The sequence below is a fragment of the Ursus maritimus genome, unplaced genomic scaffold, assembly GCF_017311325.1.
Source record: "Ursus maritimus isolate PB19 unplaced genomic scaffold, ASM1731132v1 scaffold_69, whole genome shotgun sequence".
NCBI classification, from domain to species: Eukaryota; Metazoa; Chordata; class Mammalia; order Carnivora; family Ursidae; genus Ursus; species Ursus maritimus.
The window spans coordinates 30,560-48,632 of record NW_024426874.1 but is presented as its reverse complement, the minus strand read 5'-3'; the positions used below and the strand labels follow the sequence as shown (position 1 = coordinate 48,632).

The window sequence follows — 18,073 nt, the reverse complement described above, 5'->3', positions numbered from 1 at the left end:
CCCAATAGGGTTTTAATTCCATCCCATCCTAGTTTTAGGCCGGCCCCAAGTGGAGGTCCCTTGGCTAGAAGTGGCTAGACCAGGGATGCAGAGGGGATCACATTAGATCAATGAGAAGGAAACCTCACATGGGAGTCTTAGGATTGGCAGCCATGCTAGTCACTTAGGTGGCTGTCCCATTCCCACAACAGACAACTTTTTATAAGGACAGCAGTAAAGAGAGGCCATCAAGTTTCTGGGTCTTATTACCATCCCGGCCAGGGTATTAACTTCCAGCCAAAAGGCAGGCTTTTTCCTCCCCATAGCGTAGCCAGGGGCTAGAAGATTGCATCCTGCGCAGTTGACAGGAAAGTGTTACAATTAGACCGGACTCCCTGAAGAGCCCCAGGAATGACAGTAAAGGAATAGGAGAGAAAGTATCCACCAATTTTGCACCGAAGTTCAGAGTCCCAATGTAAAGACTCAAGGCCCCATGTTCAACACCATATGATGAGGTTGTGGAATACAGGTGATGTTCAGTGGGGTGGAGTCTGGAGCCGGCAACCAAGAAAGAATTCTTGAGACGTCTTTGGTGCAAAATTGGTGGTTTATTAAAGCACGGGGACAGGACCTGTGGGTAGAAAGAGCTGCTGTCCCGGGTTGTGAGAGGTGGCTGATTATATACCATGGGTTTGGGGGAGGTGAGGAAAAAGGGAGGTTGAGAAAGTACTTTCATATGTTAAGGAAGGCTCACTTGCTATTGTCGAATTAAGGTTGTTGACCCCTCTAGAAGGTGTTAATAGTAAGATAGTTGGGGGATCCCAGGAGAATGTTACTTTCCTCCTATCACATGTCCTTGTCAATGGGCTTCAAGTTTAAAATAAATTCCATTTTATTTCCATTTTCTTCTGCCTCAGCCTCCCTCAATTTTATGGAGGGGGTGGTAACTTTAGGGCTCTAGGAAACTGAAATATGGGTCTCTGGAAGTTAGGTTATTGATAAGAAAGCTTCTTCCTTGTAAATCACTAGGACACGTGTAAACTAAGGGAGAATTATGGGTCTTTGCAGGACTGTGATCTCTGTCAGTTAACCATTTGTTTTTTCCTTTCTTTAGTTGTAGCCAGGAGTGCCAAGGAATGTTGCATACATCAGTGGGGGGTGGGGGGGAGCGGTTTGCAGGGTGTCAGTTTCTGCTTTGTCCTCAGCTTGCCTTCTGTTCCGTCATCAACAACGATTCTAAATTTTTCAGTGTGTAGCTTGTATCAGTAGCTCCTGGGCACAAAGCAAGCAATGAAATGGAATATCTGTCATAAATAGAGACACTAAAATTCTAAAGAAAACATTTAGAAAACATAAAATAATATATATTTTAAGTATATATATATATATATATATCTCAGTAAGTACACACTAGGACCAAATGGGGTGTTGTAGGAATGCAAGGCCAAATTAAGATTAAAAAATTAATATTAAAAAATGAATCAGTGGCACAGTCGTTAAGCATCTGCCTTCGGCTCAGGGCGTGATCCCAGCTTTCTGGGATCGAGCCCCACATCAGGCTCCTCCGCTAAGAGCCTGCTGCTTCCTTTCCCACTCCCCCTGCTTGTGTTCCCTCTCTCACTGGCTGTCTCTCTCTCTGTCAAATAAATAAATAAAATCTTAAAAAAAAAAAAGAATCCGTGTAATCTCCTATATTAACCAGCAAAAAAAGAAAAAACCCTGATTTTATCAATCAATAGAGAAAGAGCATTTCACACAATTCAAAACCTATTCATGATAATGGGTGGACTGAATGAATAGGAATGATAACAATTTCCGGAGAATGAAAATAGAGGAACACATTTTCAGCTTGATAAAGAAAACTTAAAACACATGCAGCTCACACATGGAGGTGAAACACTGAAATCTTTCATCCTCAGGTAGGACAAGGCAATCATGTCCCATCTCAACAGCGCTGTTTGACACTGCACTGGATGTTCCAGACAGAACCACAAGGCAAGAAAAACAATGAAAACCTTAAGACTAAGAAGAATAAGAGACAATTGTCTCTGTATTCAGGTGAGAGAATGACCTATGGGAAAAAATGCAAAGGCAGCTACAAATACGTATGTAAATATATAAATTCAAAGAGTAATAAGTAATTTTGTGAAGGCATGGAATACAAGACCAACCTTGAAAGATCATTTAGATGTGTATATACTAGTAGTAAACACAGGAAAAATAATTAAAAATACACTTTTTTTGAAGTATGTAGTTGAATATTTAACAAAACAAGTACTGGCCATGGATGCTGCAATGCTGGTCCGTGTAATTAAAGTGGATCTAAAACAATAGAGAGACGGGTTTTGTTCACGGATTAGAAGACTCAGTATGATAAAGATGTTGATTCTTCCCAAATTGCACAAAAGACTAATTCAATTCTTATCACAAGAAAACACATTGGAATGGACACAAGGGCCCTATGTAACATAGCAGAAAAGGCAGAAGCAGACCCACAAAAGAATGGATAAGTATTTTTGACAAAGTTGCAGAAGACTTTCAGAGGAAGATGTTTGGACTTTTGGACAAATGGCTACAGGACAATTGGATATCCGTAGAAATGAATCTCACCTAAAACTCTCACTTTATTACAAAAATCACTAAAGGATTATAAATACAACTGTAAAACATAAAGCTATAAACATAAAAAAGGAGAAAATGTTCAGGATTTAGGGTTTGTATATACACGTTTAGACAAGATACCATCAGCATAATCCATTAAAAAAACACTGATAAATTGGACTTCATCAAAGATAAATTCATTGTTTTGCCTTTATTTGTAAATTAGAAAGCCAATAAAATTAGCTAAAACCACAGTATATTAAAATAAAGCTCAATTTATCGGACAGCAGTTGGAGTCCATTGCTATAATGCACAGGAGTGTAAAACATTCACAAGGTAGGCGTATTCTAAATCACGTATCAGTGCAGTGTTACGATGTCTGCAGTGTCTTCTGCCAGGTGCCAACATTTCCCGCTGAATTGAGGTAAATGTTTACATCCCACATAGATCAGGACTCCTTCTGAGAGTGAAAAATGCTACAGCAATCAGGGACAGCACTATGGGATCACATTATCCTTGATTCAGATTACGGATGTGTGAATCCACAGGGATCTGGTGAACTGAGGAAACAGGCTGGGGTCTCAGGGCTTAGGGCCATGGTGAGGTGTGCGCCCTGCAGCCAGCAGGAGGCGCTGTGGGACTGCCCTGTAGCCACTACAAAGAGGCTCAGTGAAAATCACTCATTCAGAGGAGCCTGGACCTGGAAATTGGGCCCCGTGCTCCCTGCTGGGGACTAGGATTGTGTCCCCTGGGGCCTGACAGGGTCCCCTGAGCAGGGACCTGTGTGTGGTCTCAGCAGGTGCTTCCTCCCAGGGCTGTCTCCAAGGGTGAAGACCATCTCCTTTCTTCTCAGTGTGGGGTGTGAGCTGAGCTCCAGCACCAGGGCTCAGGGAGGGGCTGGACAGTCACAGGATGGAGACCATTTGCATGGACAGCCCCTCCTGGGGCAGAGGGTGGAGGAGAAAAGGAGGCTTGGGTCAGCCCAGCCCACTGTGGGGACCAGTGTCTGTGTCACCGTGGCCTGCACACCTCTCCTCCTCGTGCTCCTGTCTCACTGCACAGGTAGGGACAGGCCTCAGGAACACAGGGTTCCCAAATGACTCTTCCCACGCTTAGCATTTTGAGATTTTCTTTCCACTATACTTCCATCACCCATGAGTGTCTGTGTTTGCAGGTTCCCCTCCCAGCCTGTGGCGACTCAGCCACCTTACTTCTCTGCATCTCTGGGAACAACGCCCAGACTCACCTGCACCCCCAGAAGGGACATCAGTGTTCGCGGCTATAACGTATACTGGTTCCAGCAGCGGTCAGGGAGCCCTCCCCGGTATCTCCTGTACTACTACTCAGACTCAGATAAGCACCAGGACCCCGGGGTCCCCAGATGCTTCTCGGGCTCCAAAGATGTCTCGGCCAATGCAGGGGTCCTGCTCATCTCTGGGCTGCGGGCTGAGGACGAGGCTGACTATTACTGTGCCATCGGGCACAGCAGTGCTGGTCACAGTGACACACACAGGGAAGTGGGACAAATTCCTCAGCCTGATCAGAGCCTTGTACGCTGACTCTCTTCCAAATTAAAATAGCTGGAATACACTCTGACAGTACTTGGAAGTAGCTGCTAGATCACATGTCCTTCCTCCCGGTGTCCTGTGCAACGGAAGTGAGCTCGCAGGGAAATAAAAGACAACAAAAACCTCAAGATAATGCAGAAACTCCGCCTGGTGACCCAAGTGTAGAAACCAGGGCCTGTTGCGCTGGCGTTTTCTCTCTCCATAAAGTCACATAGACTTTCCTTACTTTTCTCGGTCAGAGCCTGCAGACATTCCCAGCCGGTGCGCGGTCCTCCACCGCAGGAGCCGGTTCTTCCCGGGCTCAGAGCAGAGACCCTGCCTTCCCTCCAGGCTCCTGAGCTCAGGGCTGATGGAGCAGCTCCGTGTCCCGGGAAGGAGGCAGTAAGATGAGTGCGGAGTGAGGACTCAGAACAGGATTTCCAGGTGCACAGAGGGCCTGGCTCCCTGGCTGGGTGCCTGCTCTCCAGCTGTGGTGTCAGGAGAGCGTGGTTAGCCCTGGGAGAAACGTTGAGTGTCACTTAGCAAAGCTCTCCGTGGAGCCTGTGTGCCTCAGGAGGAGGCTAGAGCATTGCTGTAAGGCGCTGAGCCTGCTGTAGGGATGGTGGGTGAAGGAGATCCACAGACGTGAGGGACACACAGCTAACACCGTCAGGGCAATGGGAACCCTGTGGCAGATTTCCTGAGCCTGCAGACACGGACTGTGTCCTCCTCTCCTTTCCTGGCGCAGTGGGGCTTGTCAGTGATCCGCACAGTTGGGGGGACTACAGGGCACCGTGAACAAGGTCTCCCCCACCTGTGCACAGAGGAGGTCCACCGCATGAGTCTTTCCAGGAAGATGCCCTGCCATTTGTGACAGCATGGGTGAAACTGCAGGACATGTCCCTACGTGAAATAAGGCCTACAGGGAAGGACAAATGCTGTTTTATCTCATTTGTATGTGGCGGCTACAGGGAAAAAAATAAAATAATAAAATAAATTGCTGCACGTTTTTAGTTATGAGAATGATTTAAAATAGCTTAACACACATAAGGATGTCAGGATATTTGTATGAGTACAGCTTCTTAAATATAATTTGATTTTCAACTACTAATTTATAATTATTATGATATACAGAACAGAAAATGTACTCTTTCTATCACTCTTTAATGTGCAATTCAGAGATATTGAGTAGACTCCCAATGCGGTGCACCCATCACAACTATCCATTTCTAGAACTTGTTCATCATCCCCAGCAGTAACTGTGCACCCAGGAGGGGGATGGGTACCCTGGATTTGACAGCGGAGCCAGGCCTCCAGGAGCCCACGCCAGTGCAGGAAGCAGCAGAGAGCAGAGGGCAGCATCGATGGGGGCTCTTGGCTGGTGTGGCCTCACCCAGCAAGGAGCATTCATTGGACTGTGCTTCTTACCCCCTTGACCACGTGGATGCACTGTGCCCACCGTGGCAAGGGTGACCATGTGCCCACTGCAGGGTGTCCAGTAATCCCTGCTTTGTCTCCCAAAGTGTGCCGGGAAACATCAGTGAGAACATAAGCATCTCATTTGGGGCATCTGCTCTATGATTCATACAAATTCCTATCTGAATCCCCTACAAAATCCATGTCAGCTCTTCTCCAGTGACCTCCCAAAGGCCCTCTTTTCAGCTTATGTCCTCCCTGCTGGTCAAGGGGAACTTGTATTTATTTCCGGACATTTATTCTGTGGAACAGATCTATGTGTCTCTAGGCCAATATGATACTGTTTTCATTAATATAGCGTTGTAATATAATTGGAAAGCAGGGAGGATGGTGTCTCCAGTTTTGTTCTTCTTTCTCAATATTGCTTTGGCAATTTGAGGCCTTTTCTGGCTCTATACAAAATTCAGGAATTCTGTTTTTCTATTTCTGAGAATAATGTCATTGGGATGTTCATAGGAAATGCATTGAGTGTATAGATTGTTTTGGGTGGTAGGGACATTTTAATGTCATTTTTCTTGTGGAGAACTCCAGATTTAGGCATTACTTGGGGATTGTGTGTGAGGTATAAGGATGTGTCTAAGATGACACCATGTCTGTGGTTAAGAATTTGAGTTGATGAGGATAGTCCCAATGAAGCTGGAGATGTATATTTTAGCCATACGTTAAAGAGGTGGATATTTGTATTTTTTTTTCATTTGCTGATTTATTTGTTTTAATTAAAAAGCATTTACTGAGCACCAGCTAAGTATCAGCAAACTCCAGGTCCTTGGTGCTGCCAGGAGCAAACAAAGTTGTGAAGATCATGGACACATGCTGGGTTTTCATCTGACTCACTGTGAAAGACAGTGATCAGATGTCCTGTGTGAAGTAGTCAGAGGGAACCATGAAGCATTTGTAGGAATAAGACATACAGTTCTATGTTAAGTGAGAGTTGTTGGATAGAAATACACATATATACTTCCATTAGCAGTGCAGGAATGGGTTAGATAAAATCACTGGGGAAAATCATTGTGTTAATATTTACAGCCTAAGTACAACCATGTCTGGCACATGGAAGGGCTAGAGAGGGATCTGGTGACTGATTAAAATACATCTCAGACTGAGCACAGAGGACGTAGGGTGCCAGGAATTTCTGGATCATGAGATGGAGTGATGTCCTTGAAACTCCCATCCCTCTGCATGTCCCCAAATGTACCGAGCCATCTGGCTGAGCCCTGAGCTTGGTGCAGGAGACCCGTTCACTCCTGGTGTCTCCCCTCAGGGCTGGGGGTTCCTGGCTGCATCCTGGGAAGGCTGTTTTGTTGACCGTCTCCTGTGGGTGCTCCCAGAGAGGAGACACGGAAGAACCACATTTCACTCCTTTATACTCCTGGTCTCTCCTTGAAGAATTCCCTGCACATTGTCATTAATGAACTCTGTCACATCAGGGGCAGAGCAGTGGGTTATGGGGACTGTTCTGCTGCGGTGGGGAGTGTCCTGACATGAGAGGGAGATGGGCTGTCCCCTCCAGCCTCCCCCATAGAGCCTGTGAAGGAGCAGCATGCCCTCTGCACTTCTGCTAACTGGGTGCAGGATACTTCCTTCCTGAGGGTCACTCAGCTGTGGCCCCAACAACACAACTTGGTAAGTGGTGGGAGGAGCACAGGGTGATTCATGCTGAGGAGGCCATGTCTCTGAAGTAATGACTGAGGTGTGGTGGCTCCTGCAGCACAGGCTGGGGCCCCTGGGGAATGAGAAACCCTGGCCCTGTATGGGGATGGGTGGTGAGCCAGGCAGGCTGAAGTCCAGAGTGTCTCTCTCTGCTCAGCTCCAGGATATCCCTCCCAGTCAGCAGTGAGTCTGGACTCTGAGACAGCAGGGGGCGCTGTGGGCCTGTCCCTGTGGGTCTGTTGGGGGGGCAGTCTCACCTGGGCACCCAGACCTGGAGCCCAGCCTTGTGCCCTCTGCTCGGTGCTCACTGGGGCCCAGGAGAGGCTCCCCAGCTCTGCCCCACACTCCGCTTTCCCCAGATTCAGGCCCAGAGACCCCAGGGAAGGGAGCGATTTGCATGAAGCCTTCCTCTCTGCTCTCCCAGGAGGGGAGAGGGTAAGAGAGGCTTTGTGCAGGCCTCTCACCTGTGGGCTCAAAATCAGAGCCTGGGCCATCCCCGCCATGGCCTCGACCCCTCTTATCCTCACCCTCCTCACTCTGTGCTCAGGTGACTGGCTCTGGGAAGTAGGGGGACTGATCAGGGTGGCCCCAGACTATTTCTTGCCACTTTTTGAGAACTCCTTGTGGACAATCACCAGAGACTCACCTGTGGGTGTCTGCACTGCTCTGGCGCTGGGTCCTGGGCCCAGTCTGAGGGGACACAGGGAGCCTCCGTGGCAGGGTCTGTGGGACAGAAGGTCACTCCCCTGCCCTGGAAACAGCAAGGACGCTGGAGCACGTTACGTGGGCTGGTAGCCACAGATGCCTCAGGGTGCCCCCTACACGCTGATGCTCAGAAGCACTAGGCCCTCAGGGACCCCAGCTTGGGTCTCTGGCTCTGACGCTGGCAGCGTGGCCTCTCTGACTGTCTTGGGTCTGCAGCCTGAGGACGAGGCTGAGTGTTACCATTCAACCTGGGATGACGGCATCTACAATGACACCTTGCTATAGGCCCATGGGGACCTGAGACTCAACCCGCACCTGTTCCCCAGGGCCACTCCCATGAATGCCTGTGACAAACACACAGGGAAACCCTGGAGACCCTGGAGGGTCTGAAGGTCTGACTGTGTGAGCACAGAACAACATTACAGGATCAGTGACAGTAGCTTCCTCTCCTGCTGCTTTTTTCTAGAACCAAAACAAATGTATTAAGATAATTTGCATGTCATGCACTGATTTCAGGTGTACAATTCAGTGGTCTGTAGGGTATTTATTGAGTTGAGGAACCACCTTCAAGATCAAATTTACATTTCATCACCTGCAGAGAAACCCCAGAGCCACCCACAGTCAGGCCAGTGTCCCCCCTGCACTGAGCCTTCTATGGCCCCCAGTCACCTCAAAGCAGCTCCCTGTCCTCTGATCAGTGATGTTTGACAGGATACAGTCACCTTTTGCAGTAAATTCTCTGAGGATGGTGAGCACTAATTGATTATTTGTGTACATTTTTGCCCTTTCCATAGAGAGGTGCCCCTTCAAAGAGTGAGAAACTGGAGTAAACACGTACAGTGTATATGAACAATGGTATCTAGAGACAAGACATGTTAGTGAGAATAGACAAGGACCTGGTGAGCTGCTGAAAGCCACTGGGCTCTCAGGGCTTTGGTCCATGTTGAGATTGGTGCATTGTGACCAGCAGGGGGCGCGGTGGGACTGCCCTATGGTCCCTACATGGCTGCTCAGTGAGGACCCTTCACTCAGTGAGTCTGACCCTGTGTGCTGGGCCCTGTACTCCCTGAGGGGGACTCAGCAGCTGTGCCCTCTCAGCCCTGGAAGAGTCCCCTGAGCAGGGTCCTGTATGGTCTCAGCAGGTGCTTACTCCCAGGGCTCTCCCCATGGCTGAAGCCAATCCCCATCCTCCTCAGTGTGTGGTGTAAGGTGAGGTCCAGTGCCAGGGCTCAGGGAGGGGCGGGGAAGTCAGTGGGTGGAGCCCATTTGCAGGGACAGTCCCTCCAGTGGCAGAGGGTGGAGAAGAAAAGGAGGCCTGGGGCAGCCTGGCCATTTGTGATGAGTAGGGGCTGGGTCAAGAGGCTGGGATTCCTGTCCTTAAGCTCCTCTCTCAACGCCCACATAGGAACAGGACGTGGGTAGTGGGTCCCCGTTCTCAGGCTCCATCAGTCCCTCTGGCTCAGATACTGAAAAGTGTTACTCTGGCCCCTGCCCATCACCCAGGAGGGTCTGTGTTTGCAGGTCCATGTCCCAGCCTGTGCTGACCCAGCCGCCCTCCCTCTCTGAATCTCTGGGATCATCCCCCAGACTCACCTGCTCCCTGAGCCGTCACTTTGTGTTGGCATCAACGATATATACTGGTTCCAGCAGCAGCCAGGGTGCTCTCCCCAGTATCTGCTGAGGTTCTACTCAGACTCAGATAAGCACCAGGGCTCCGGGGTCCCCAGCTGCTTCTGTGGCTCCAAAGATGCCTCAGCCAAGGCAGGGCTTCTGCTCATCTCTGGGCTGCAGGCTGTGGATGAGGCTGACCATTACTGTGCTACACATGGTGGTGGGAGCAGCTCGTTCCTTACAGTGTCTCAGATCACAAAGAAGTGGGAACTGGAACCAGAGACCTTGTCCCTGAGACTCTTGTATTGAGAAGCTTCTGTGCAGGCTCCTGTAGGGGAGAGTCCCCTGTGGGGAGACCTGTCCTTGAGGGGGAGGAGTGACACACAGACTAAGCTGTTGCCTGAGCCAGCACAGGTGTCCCAGGAACTCACCTGGGTGAGGGGATAGAGCCCAACTGCATATGTGCCAGGCTCTGGGATAAATGAAAAAGAATAAACACTTTGAAAATTATACCCTCAGTCTCTCCCTTCTGTTGTGTCTCCTTAACTACTCACAGAGAATGAGTATAAGACCACAGTCCTGGTCTTAAATTGTATGTTTAGAGTCCATATGTTGACACACACCCTGGTCACAGACACAATCATCTCTTTCTCTGAACCAGCCACAAATAGTCACAGCTTCTTCAAACACACTGACATCATCCCCCCTCCACAATCACCCTGTTATTCCCTCTGTTCCGGCCTCCCCCAGGTCTTCAATCTCTCTCTCTGGCTCTTCAGGTCTGAACAGTCTCCACACTGGGATTTCAGAGAAAAGTGACAATGTTCTTGCTGTCACTTCCAGTCTCCAGGGTCTTCCTCTAGGGAGGACAAGTAGCAGAAATTGCACCAGCTTGAAATTCCTTCATCATCTGCTTCCTGTTCTCATACCCAGAGTGTAATTCCCACTTCCCAGCAGCCTCGGCCGATCTCTGTAATATGTCAATAATATTATTGTATTTCTAAAATATGAATGTTTATTCAGTCTTTGAGGATTGGCACATAAAAGCTATTGGTGTATTTAATTTTTCATCCTCAGAATGACTGAGGCCCCACAGAAGGTCCGTGTTGACAAAGGAGAGAGTGGTTTCATACTTTAACATATACCAACTGTTTTTCTTGTGGCTGCGAATATGTGCTTCTAAAACTGTCAGGATACTAACTCAGCCACACACTTTTCCTCCATCAATGAAGTCCCATTCATTAGCCCCTTTCCAAGATGCTCTCCACTGGGCGCCCTAAGGAGACACCAGCAGAACACAGGGCACAGTGAGGAATGGCTGTCACGTGAGGGGGCAGGAAAAGGGGGCTGCATGGTCACCTCCTGTCCTATGATTCCTATGACCTGAAGACTGCACAGCTGTGAGATTTGTGTCCTCAGGATCAGAAATGGACAGATGTCTTCCATTCCATATGCCTCAACCTTCTCACTCTGAGGATGTGTTACCAGAGTCCATCTCACCAAATTCCTCTTCCTTGTGTAGAATTACTCCTCATGCGAGGGATGTGACCTTCCAGACACTGGCCTTCTTTAGCTCCAAGATCCAGAAGCCTGGAAGTTCTTACAGGGAGCCTGCTCTGGGAATGGGATTGCATGGAGATCAAACCTCAGGGGATGGGAAAACATAAGAGGGACAGTGTGTGTGACCCCTCTCTCCTTTCTCCTGTCTCACAGTGTCCTTGAGTCCACAGTTTCCAGGCCTCTCTCTCCCTCCAGAAGTCAGGGTCAACCTGGGCGCACCCAGCCATCCTCAGCATTACAATCTCCAAGAGGCAGAATCCCTATCAGCAAGTACCACCAGTGATACTGAGGGTAACAAGATTCCTGTCACCAGGAGAGCCATGACATGCCCTGAACACCTGCTCTCCTGGGACGAGGCTGATAATCAGGAGTCACGGAGGGAATCTCTGTCGCTGTGGGCAGCTCAGCTCTGGACACTCTCTGGGCTCTAGTGTGTGCCTGAGGCTGGTCAGTACATTGATTCTGGGGAAATAGCCTGGTGATGGGTACAGGAGACACATCCTCCCAGGCTCTCGATCCTGGATGACACTCCCTCAGTCACCCTGATGATACCTCCTGTTGGCTGGACTTCTGCTGGAAAGTCTGTCCCAGGCCAGGGCCACAGGGCCTGTGATATCAGGGACACAACCCCTTTATCTCCACATCTCCACCACTCACCTGTGGGACCTTTAACAGAATCTTCTGGGTCCAGGTGGCCTTGGGTAATAGCAATTCCTTGCTCTGCTCATGGGTGGTGAAAGGAGCACTTGCTCTATTTGGACATGCTGGACACAAGGTACAGGGACGAGAGCTTTGCACACATCAGAGGGTGGTCTGACCTCAAACCCCTCTGTCTTGGAAGCTCTGACTGGGTGTGGAAATTCCTTCACTGAGACGGCTCTGAGGTTTATAGGAACAAGCCCCTCATGAGGTTTCACTGGGCAGCATACCCAGCTTCCTAGCTGTAGCTCCAGACCCAGGACACAAGATTTATGATTAAAAAAAAAGTGATTTTAGAAAAAGTTTACAGACTTCTCTGTTCAACGAAGAACAGAAAGCATCCCTTCCCCATTGTTGTTGCATCCATGGTTTTCGGCAAATCTCTACCCATATTCTCTCTGCAATAAGTACACATTTGGAAAAGGATACTCGTGATTGCACCTGCATCTTCACAGGACTTTATCCTTTCGCTTAAATCAATCTTATTGAGGAGGACTTTGCATAAAATAACACAAATCTATTTTAAATGCACATTGGGCTCAGTGGTGACGAATACATAACCACTGTCCCTGGATCCGGTCAGAGCATCTGCAGTTGTTACTCCTTTTCTCCTAGAACTTCTGTCAGGATTGCCCTTTGTGCTCTGAGGTCAGTGCCACACAGATCCCCACGTGCCAGGGCTCCTGCAGACTTGTGTCTGTGCTGGGAGGACAGATACTCGGAGGGAATCACTGCCCATAGAGTGTGGACAACAGCTGTTTCAAGCAGGTGGAAAGAGTAACAGATGACCAAGATTTACAGTGTGTTTACCTCTAGAAAGGCCCACGAGGGCTTCTACCCACAACCTGCAGAGAAGCATTCCCAGTCTCCTCAGAGCTCTGGGATCCTCAGAGCAAGGACACATCTGGAAACCAGGGGGAGTCACATAAGAAAAAAGTACACAGTGTCCTTCACAGAAGGGCCGTCTGTCCACAAGGAACCATCACTGCTCTGGACTTGGTTCTGATCTAAAAGGAGTTTGTGTAGAGACGCCACCTCAGTCGTGACTCATGAACAGCCAAGATCGCCATGGACAGACTCGCCTGAGGAGTCTGAGTAGAGCATAAAGTCTGCCCTGAGGTGATGGGAGGACACATAAGGGGACAGCTGGCCTGTTCCTCATGCAGGAAACAGTGGACAGAGCTTCGAGGATGTAGCCACTGTCTCTGATGGGCTCTGGTCACCTTGTCACACAAAGGTGTGTCTGGTACTGGCCACCAGGGGGTGCTGTGGGCCATTTCTGAGAAGTCAGTGGTGATCAGAGCTGGGACCTGACACCTGTGCCCTCTGCTCAGGGTTTGCAGCTCTGATCTCCCAACCCCCTGCTCCCACACAGCTCCTCCCTGGCCCAACACCCTGACATCCTCAGGCAGAGGGACCTGACCCAGGGCCAGGGAGGGGTCAGAGAGCTGGGGTCTCATTTGCATGGACAGCCCTCCCTCTCTCAGAAGATGAAGAGGGGAAGGGGGAGATTAGAGGAGGCTCTGCTCAGCAGTGGGGCACAGAAGTCAGGACCAGGGATGACCTGCACCATGGCCTGGTCCCCTCTCCTCCTCACCCTCCTCGCTCACTGCACAGGTGACTGAATGCAGGAACAAGTAAAGGGACCCTGGGAGGACAAGTGGTTCTGGGTCCTCCTCTTGTCTGCAGACCCCAGCATCACTCTCTCTGTGTCTCTCCCCCTTGCAGGGTCCTGGGCCCAGTCTGGGCTGACTCAGCCATCCTCCGTGTCGGGGGCCCTGGGCCAGAAGGTCACCATCTCCTGCACTGGAAGCAGCTCCAACATCGGGGGTGGATGTTATGTGAGCTGGCTCCAACAGCTCCCAGGAACTGCCCCCAGAACGGTCATCTATGGTAATAGCAACCGACCATCGGGGATCCCGGATCGATTCTCTGGCTCGAAGTCTGGCAGCTCAGCCACCCTGACCATCAATGGGCTCCAGGCTGAGGACGAGGCGGATTATTACTGTGCATCGTGGGACAGCAGTCTCAGTGCTCACACAGTGCTCCAGGCCTGAGGGGAAGTGAGACAAAAACCCACTTGCCCATCTGTATAGGGGGACACATGCCAGCAGTTCCTGCTCAGCTTAGCCTGTGATGCTCCTTATTCCTTTGCTGACGCCCTGGGCCCGGGTCCATCAGGGGCATCGACAGGGAGCAAGGCTCTCCTGTCACTCCTGTCCTCAGAGTCACTCAGAGCAGCCCATTCCTCAATAAAGAGTCTCCATGTGAACAGAAATTTCTTGTTTCATCAGCTGGGGTGTTTTACTTCTAGGCTGGACCATATTATTTTTTTCCTTCTGATTTTCAAATACATCAAACATTTTATTTTGTCTCTGACCATATCATGGGACGTCAGCACTCCCCATGTGGTGTTTGAAGAATAACTCAGTCCTGTGGCATCAAAGATTATTATCTACTTGGTTATAAACAGTGCTGCTGCCTAGTTTGTCTTATTTCCTGATTCTTTCAGAAATGAATGCTCACTTAGATTTGCAAAAGTATTTTAAAAATCCCCAAACTTTTGTCTGTAGAAAAAACCTGCACTTAAATATTTATACCTGTTTCATTGCTAATCATTAAAACTGAAAGCGAGCATAATTCTGTCCACAGAGATTTACCCCAGGTTTATATCTAATCACCCAAATATGGAACCGAACTGAGATGCCAGCAAATAGGCAGCACATTTATAAAAAGGGACAGAATACATAGTATGGTTAAAGTTACATCACATATGGGAAGCAGCGAACACTCTGGAGAGAGTGCAAACATCTGCAGTTTCTTGGAGGATAAAAGAGACAACAGGGTTGATCATGTGAACAAAGGAAAATGTTTCTGAGCAACAGAATGATTCTATAAGATGCTGTCACAGCACTGAAATGACACTATGACACTGTCAGAGTCACTGAACACTGTACAGCCACATGACAGAACCCAAAGTGTGCAGGTACAACTCATTTGGGAGGTTTGGTTCCCGGGATGGCACGCGGACTGTGACAAACCCACGTACCTGCAGCACAGACGTGTGAGCTCAGCTCAGCGCAGGGCTCAGGGGACACTGCTGAGCTGAGTGATGGTGAAAATGAGTGGAGCCCGTCAGTGTAAAGTCACAAGAGACTGCGTGTGAGCTCTGTGCTCTAGTAGGTAAGCTCGTGTCCGTGGGGAAAAGGCGAATTATGTTGACGGGGCTGCACTGCATCCTGGAATTGAACAATCAAGTCAGTGGTGGAGCCAGATTTCTCCCATTAGGAATGGAAGTTCACAGAAATAACCAAGGAAGGAGGCTTGAGTGAAGCGTGTGGTCACGGGTTAGAGCTGGAACTGGCAGCTTGGAATCGTGTGTCGTTTGATGTAGACAGATAATCACCTGTGGAAACAGTCACCGCTCTCTAATACCATTCTCCCGGAGAACACGTGGGCTTCTTTAGAGAAATCTTTTTTTTTTTAAAGATTTTTATCTATTTATTCAACAGAGATAGAGACAGCCAGCGAGAGAGGGAACACAAGCAGGGGGAGTGGGAGAGGAAGAAGCAGGCTCATAGCAGAGGAGCCTGATGTGGGGCTCGATCCCAGAACGCCAGGATCACACCCTGAGCCGAAGGCAGATGCTTAACCGCTGTGCCACCCAGGCGCCCCTTCTTTGGAGAAATCTTAATCTCCAGACCAGGAATTCCACAGGGTGAGTGTGGAGCACCTTCTAGTGTCAGAAAGTGAAGAATCCTTCAAGTCAAACACAAGCACATCAGCACACCCAGCACACACACACACACACACACACACACACACACACACACACGACATGGTGTGAAGGAGCTCTCAGGAGCCAACTTAAAATGCTTCCATTTTGTAAAACTGGAAAGACGTGAGCAACCAAATAAATGTAATAGTATCAGGTTATAACTCAAAGCCTAAAATAGCTGTCCATGGTCCATATTGTTCATTGTTTGAACAAATGCATAAATGGAGGAAGAAGAGACACATTCCAGCCCAGAGATTTCATGTAACAGGCGCAAACATTTAGCATGAAGGGTGTCGGGCATGATCCCTGCTCAGCAAGTGTGGACAAAGTCACCCAAACAAGGAGAGTCTGAGAAAGTGTCCCAGTGAGAGAAGCTTAAGGAGCCATCACAACTAAATGCCACAGAGAATCCTGGACTGGATCTTAGAACAGCATAGGGACATTAGGTAAAAACTAAGAGAATCTGAATAAAATGTGAATAAACCATGGTTGTTAATTGTTATGGGTTGAACTGTAAATTCATCAATTCATGTGATGAAAGTTCTAAAAAATCTTGTATTTCAGAATGTGATCTTATGTGGACATGGGGTTGCTGCAGATGTAGTCAGCTGAGGTGAGGCCAGTAAGGTTTACTCTCATGTGTCATGGATTGTATTTCTCTCTCTTTGGTTTTCCTCTGACTCTTTGATTGAAATGTTGCTGAAATGCATCACAGTATTTTAGAGAACAGAACCTAGGAATCCAACCTTCATTGTCAAAGAAGGCCCTCATATTACAGAAAAAATAGAGAAAATGCAGTTTTTTTATTACTGTGAATCCATGAAGGCATTTACCAAATGAACACCATGAAGCCTCGATCTTGGTGGGATGCCTTGTTCTGGGAGCCCCTTGATGTAGGAGTGGAGAAAGAAGTTCTAAGAAGAGGGAGGTCCCTTCTACAGTGTAAGGATTTATTTCCATCCTCATACTGAGAATACCTACAAAACCAGACTAATAAAAAGGAAAATGAATCCTAAGTATATCAGAGTGATACAAGACATACTGAATTCCCAGGTTAACCGTAAAAGGAAATGAAAACTAGAGTGGGAAGTGTGAACAGTGGACACATTTTTGTTGATAGTATTTTAGTCTCATGACCAATGCAGACATCAAATGCCAGGGCCTGTGCCCTGGGGTTATGGGATGTTCCAGGAGACTCGTAATACAGCAACACCAACATTAGTCTCACTGTAAGGATGGAGACTTTTATCAGGTGTGAACCAGCAGTGAACTCTGGGAAACATTAGGCCACGGAGTGAGTGTATCCTTACAACATTCTCTTTCTATGCCTTTCCCAGAAACAGCCCTTACGATTTCTGCAAAGCAGCTCCACTGTCCCCTGCCCAGTGACACAGCTGCCCTGATGCACAGCTGGGTCATCCAGCTTTGTCTAGAAAGTCCTGTAATTACATAGGCACACATTTCCATCTCCCATGGAACAGCGCTTATCCTGGAGTGAGAAATTACTGTAAACGAGCACAAAGATCAGAAACATAGTACGGGTCTCCCCAACATTGGAAAGTTCTCTTTACACCACTTAGCTTTTATGGAATATTTACATTCGTAGCTGCTTTTAGTGCTAAAAGAAATCTGAAGCAGATTTTCAGTTTCACAAAAACATAAGTGTTGACATAGCCCCGAGCATTAGTTGTGCAGGGAGCCTCTATAGGACAGTGCAAACCCAGCAGCATGAGGGGGGCCTTCCAGCGCCTTCCCTGAGATCTACACACAGCAGCTCAACAACAGGCCACCAGAGCTGTGACCCGTGTGTGTTATCATATGTGCTTTCTCTCCATTTTTGTTGAACATCTGACAGCAAATTGTGTCCTTTGGGATTAGAGAAGCCTAAGAAAAGTTAGTTACCCTTTGAGTCTGGAAACATGCAAAGATTATCATATCAATTAATGTTACATACTTCATTGCCTCATGCCATTGGGGCTGCCTAAGGTTTGTTGGGGATGATGTACTTTCAGACAGCAGGGGAAACATGCACTAAGACTTGGTCCACGGATGTGTGTATCCACAGGGATGTGGTGAGCTGCAGAAATCAGCTGGGCTCTCAGGGCTTTGGGACACAGGGACCACTGTGCCCATGACCAACAGGGGGCGCTGTGGGACTGCCCTGTGGTCCCTACTCATTCACTTCTTGAGGAACTTTCACTGAAGGGAACTTGGCCTGGGATTGGGGTCTGTGCTCCCTGATGGGGACTCAGCAGCTGTGTCCTCTCAGCCCTGGCAGAGTCCCCTGAGCAGGGACCTGTGTGTGGTCTCAGCAGGTGCTTCCTCCCAGGGCTCTCCCCAGGGCTGAAGCCAACCCCATCCTCCTCAGTGTGTGGTGTTAGCTGAGCTCCAGCACCAGGAATCAGAGAGGGGCTGGGCAGTAACTGGGTGGAGCCCATTTGCATGGACAGCCCCTCTTGTAACAGAG

At 48.7% G+C, this 18,073-nt stretch overlaps 1 pseudogene and 1 gene segment (V, D, J or C); both read left to right on the top strand.

Annotated features, from left to right (window-relative positions):
• Positions 1 to 7,378: 7,378 nt before the first annotated feature.
• On the top strand, positions 7,379 to 10,411 carry LOC121101164 (annotated as a pseudogene).
• A 2,872-nt stretch (positions 10,412 to 13,283) lies between these two features.
• On the top strand, positions 13,284 to 14,372 carry LOC121101163. The segment is given in 2 exon segments: positions 13,284 to 13,445; positions 13,557 to 14,372. Coding segments are annotated over 2 exon segments (456 nt in total).
• Positions 14,373 to 18,073: the final 3,701 nt, after the last annotated feature.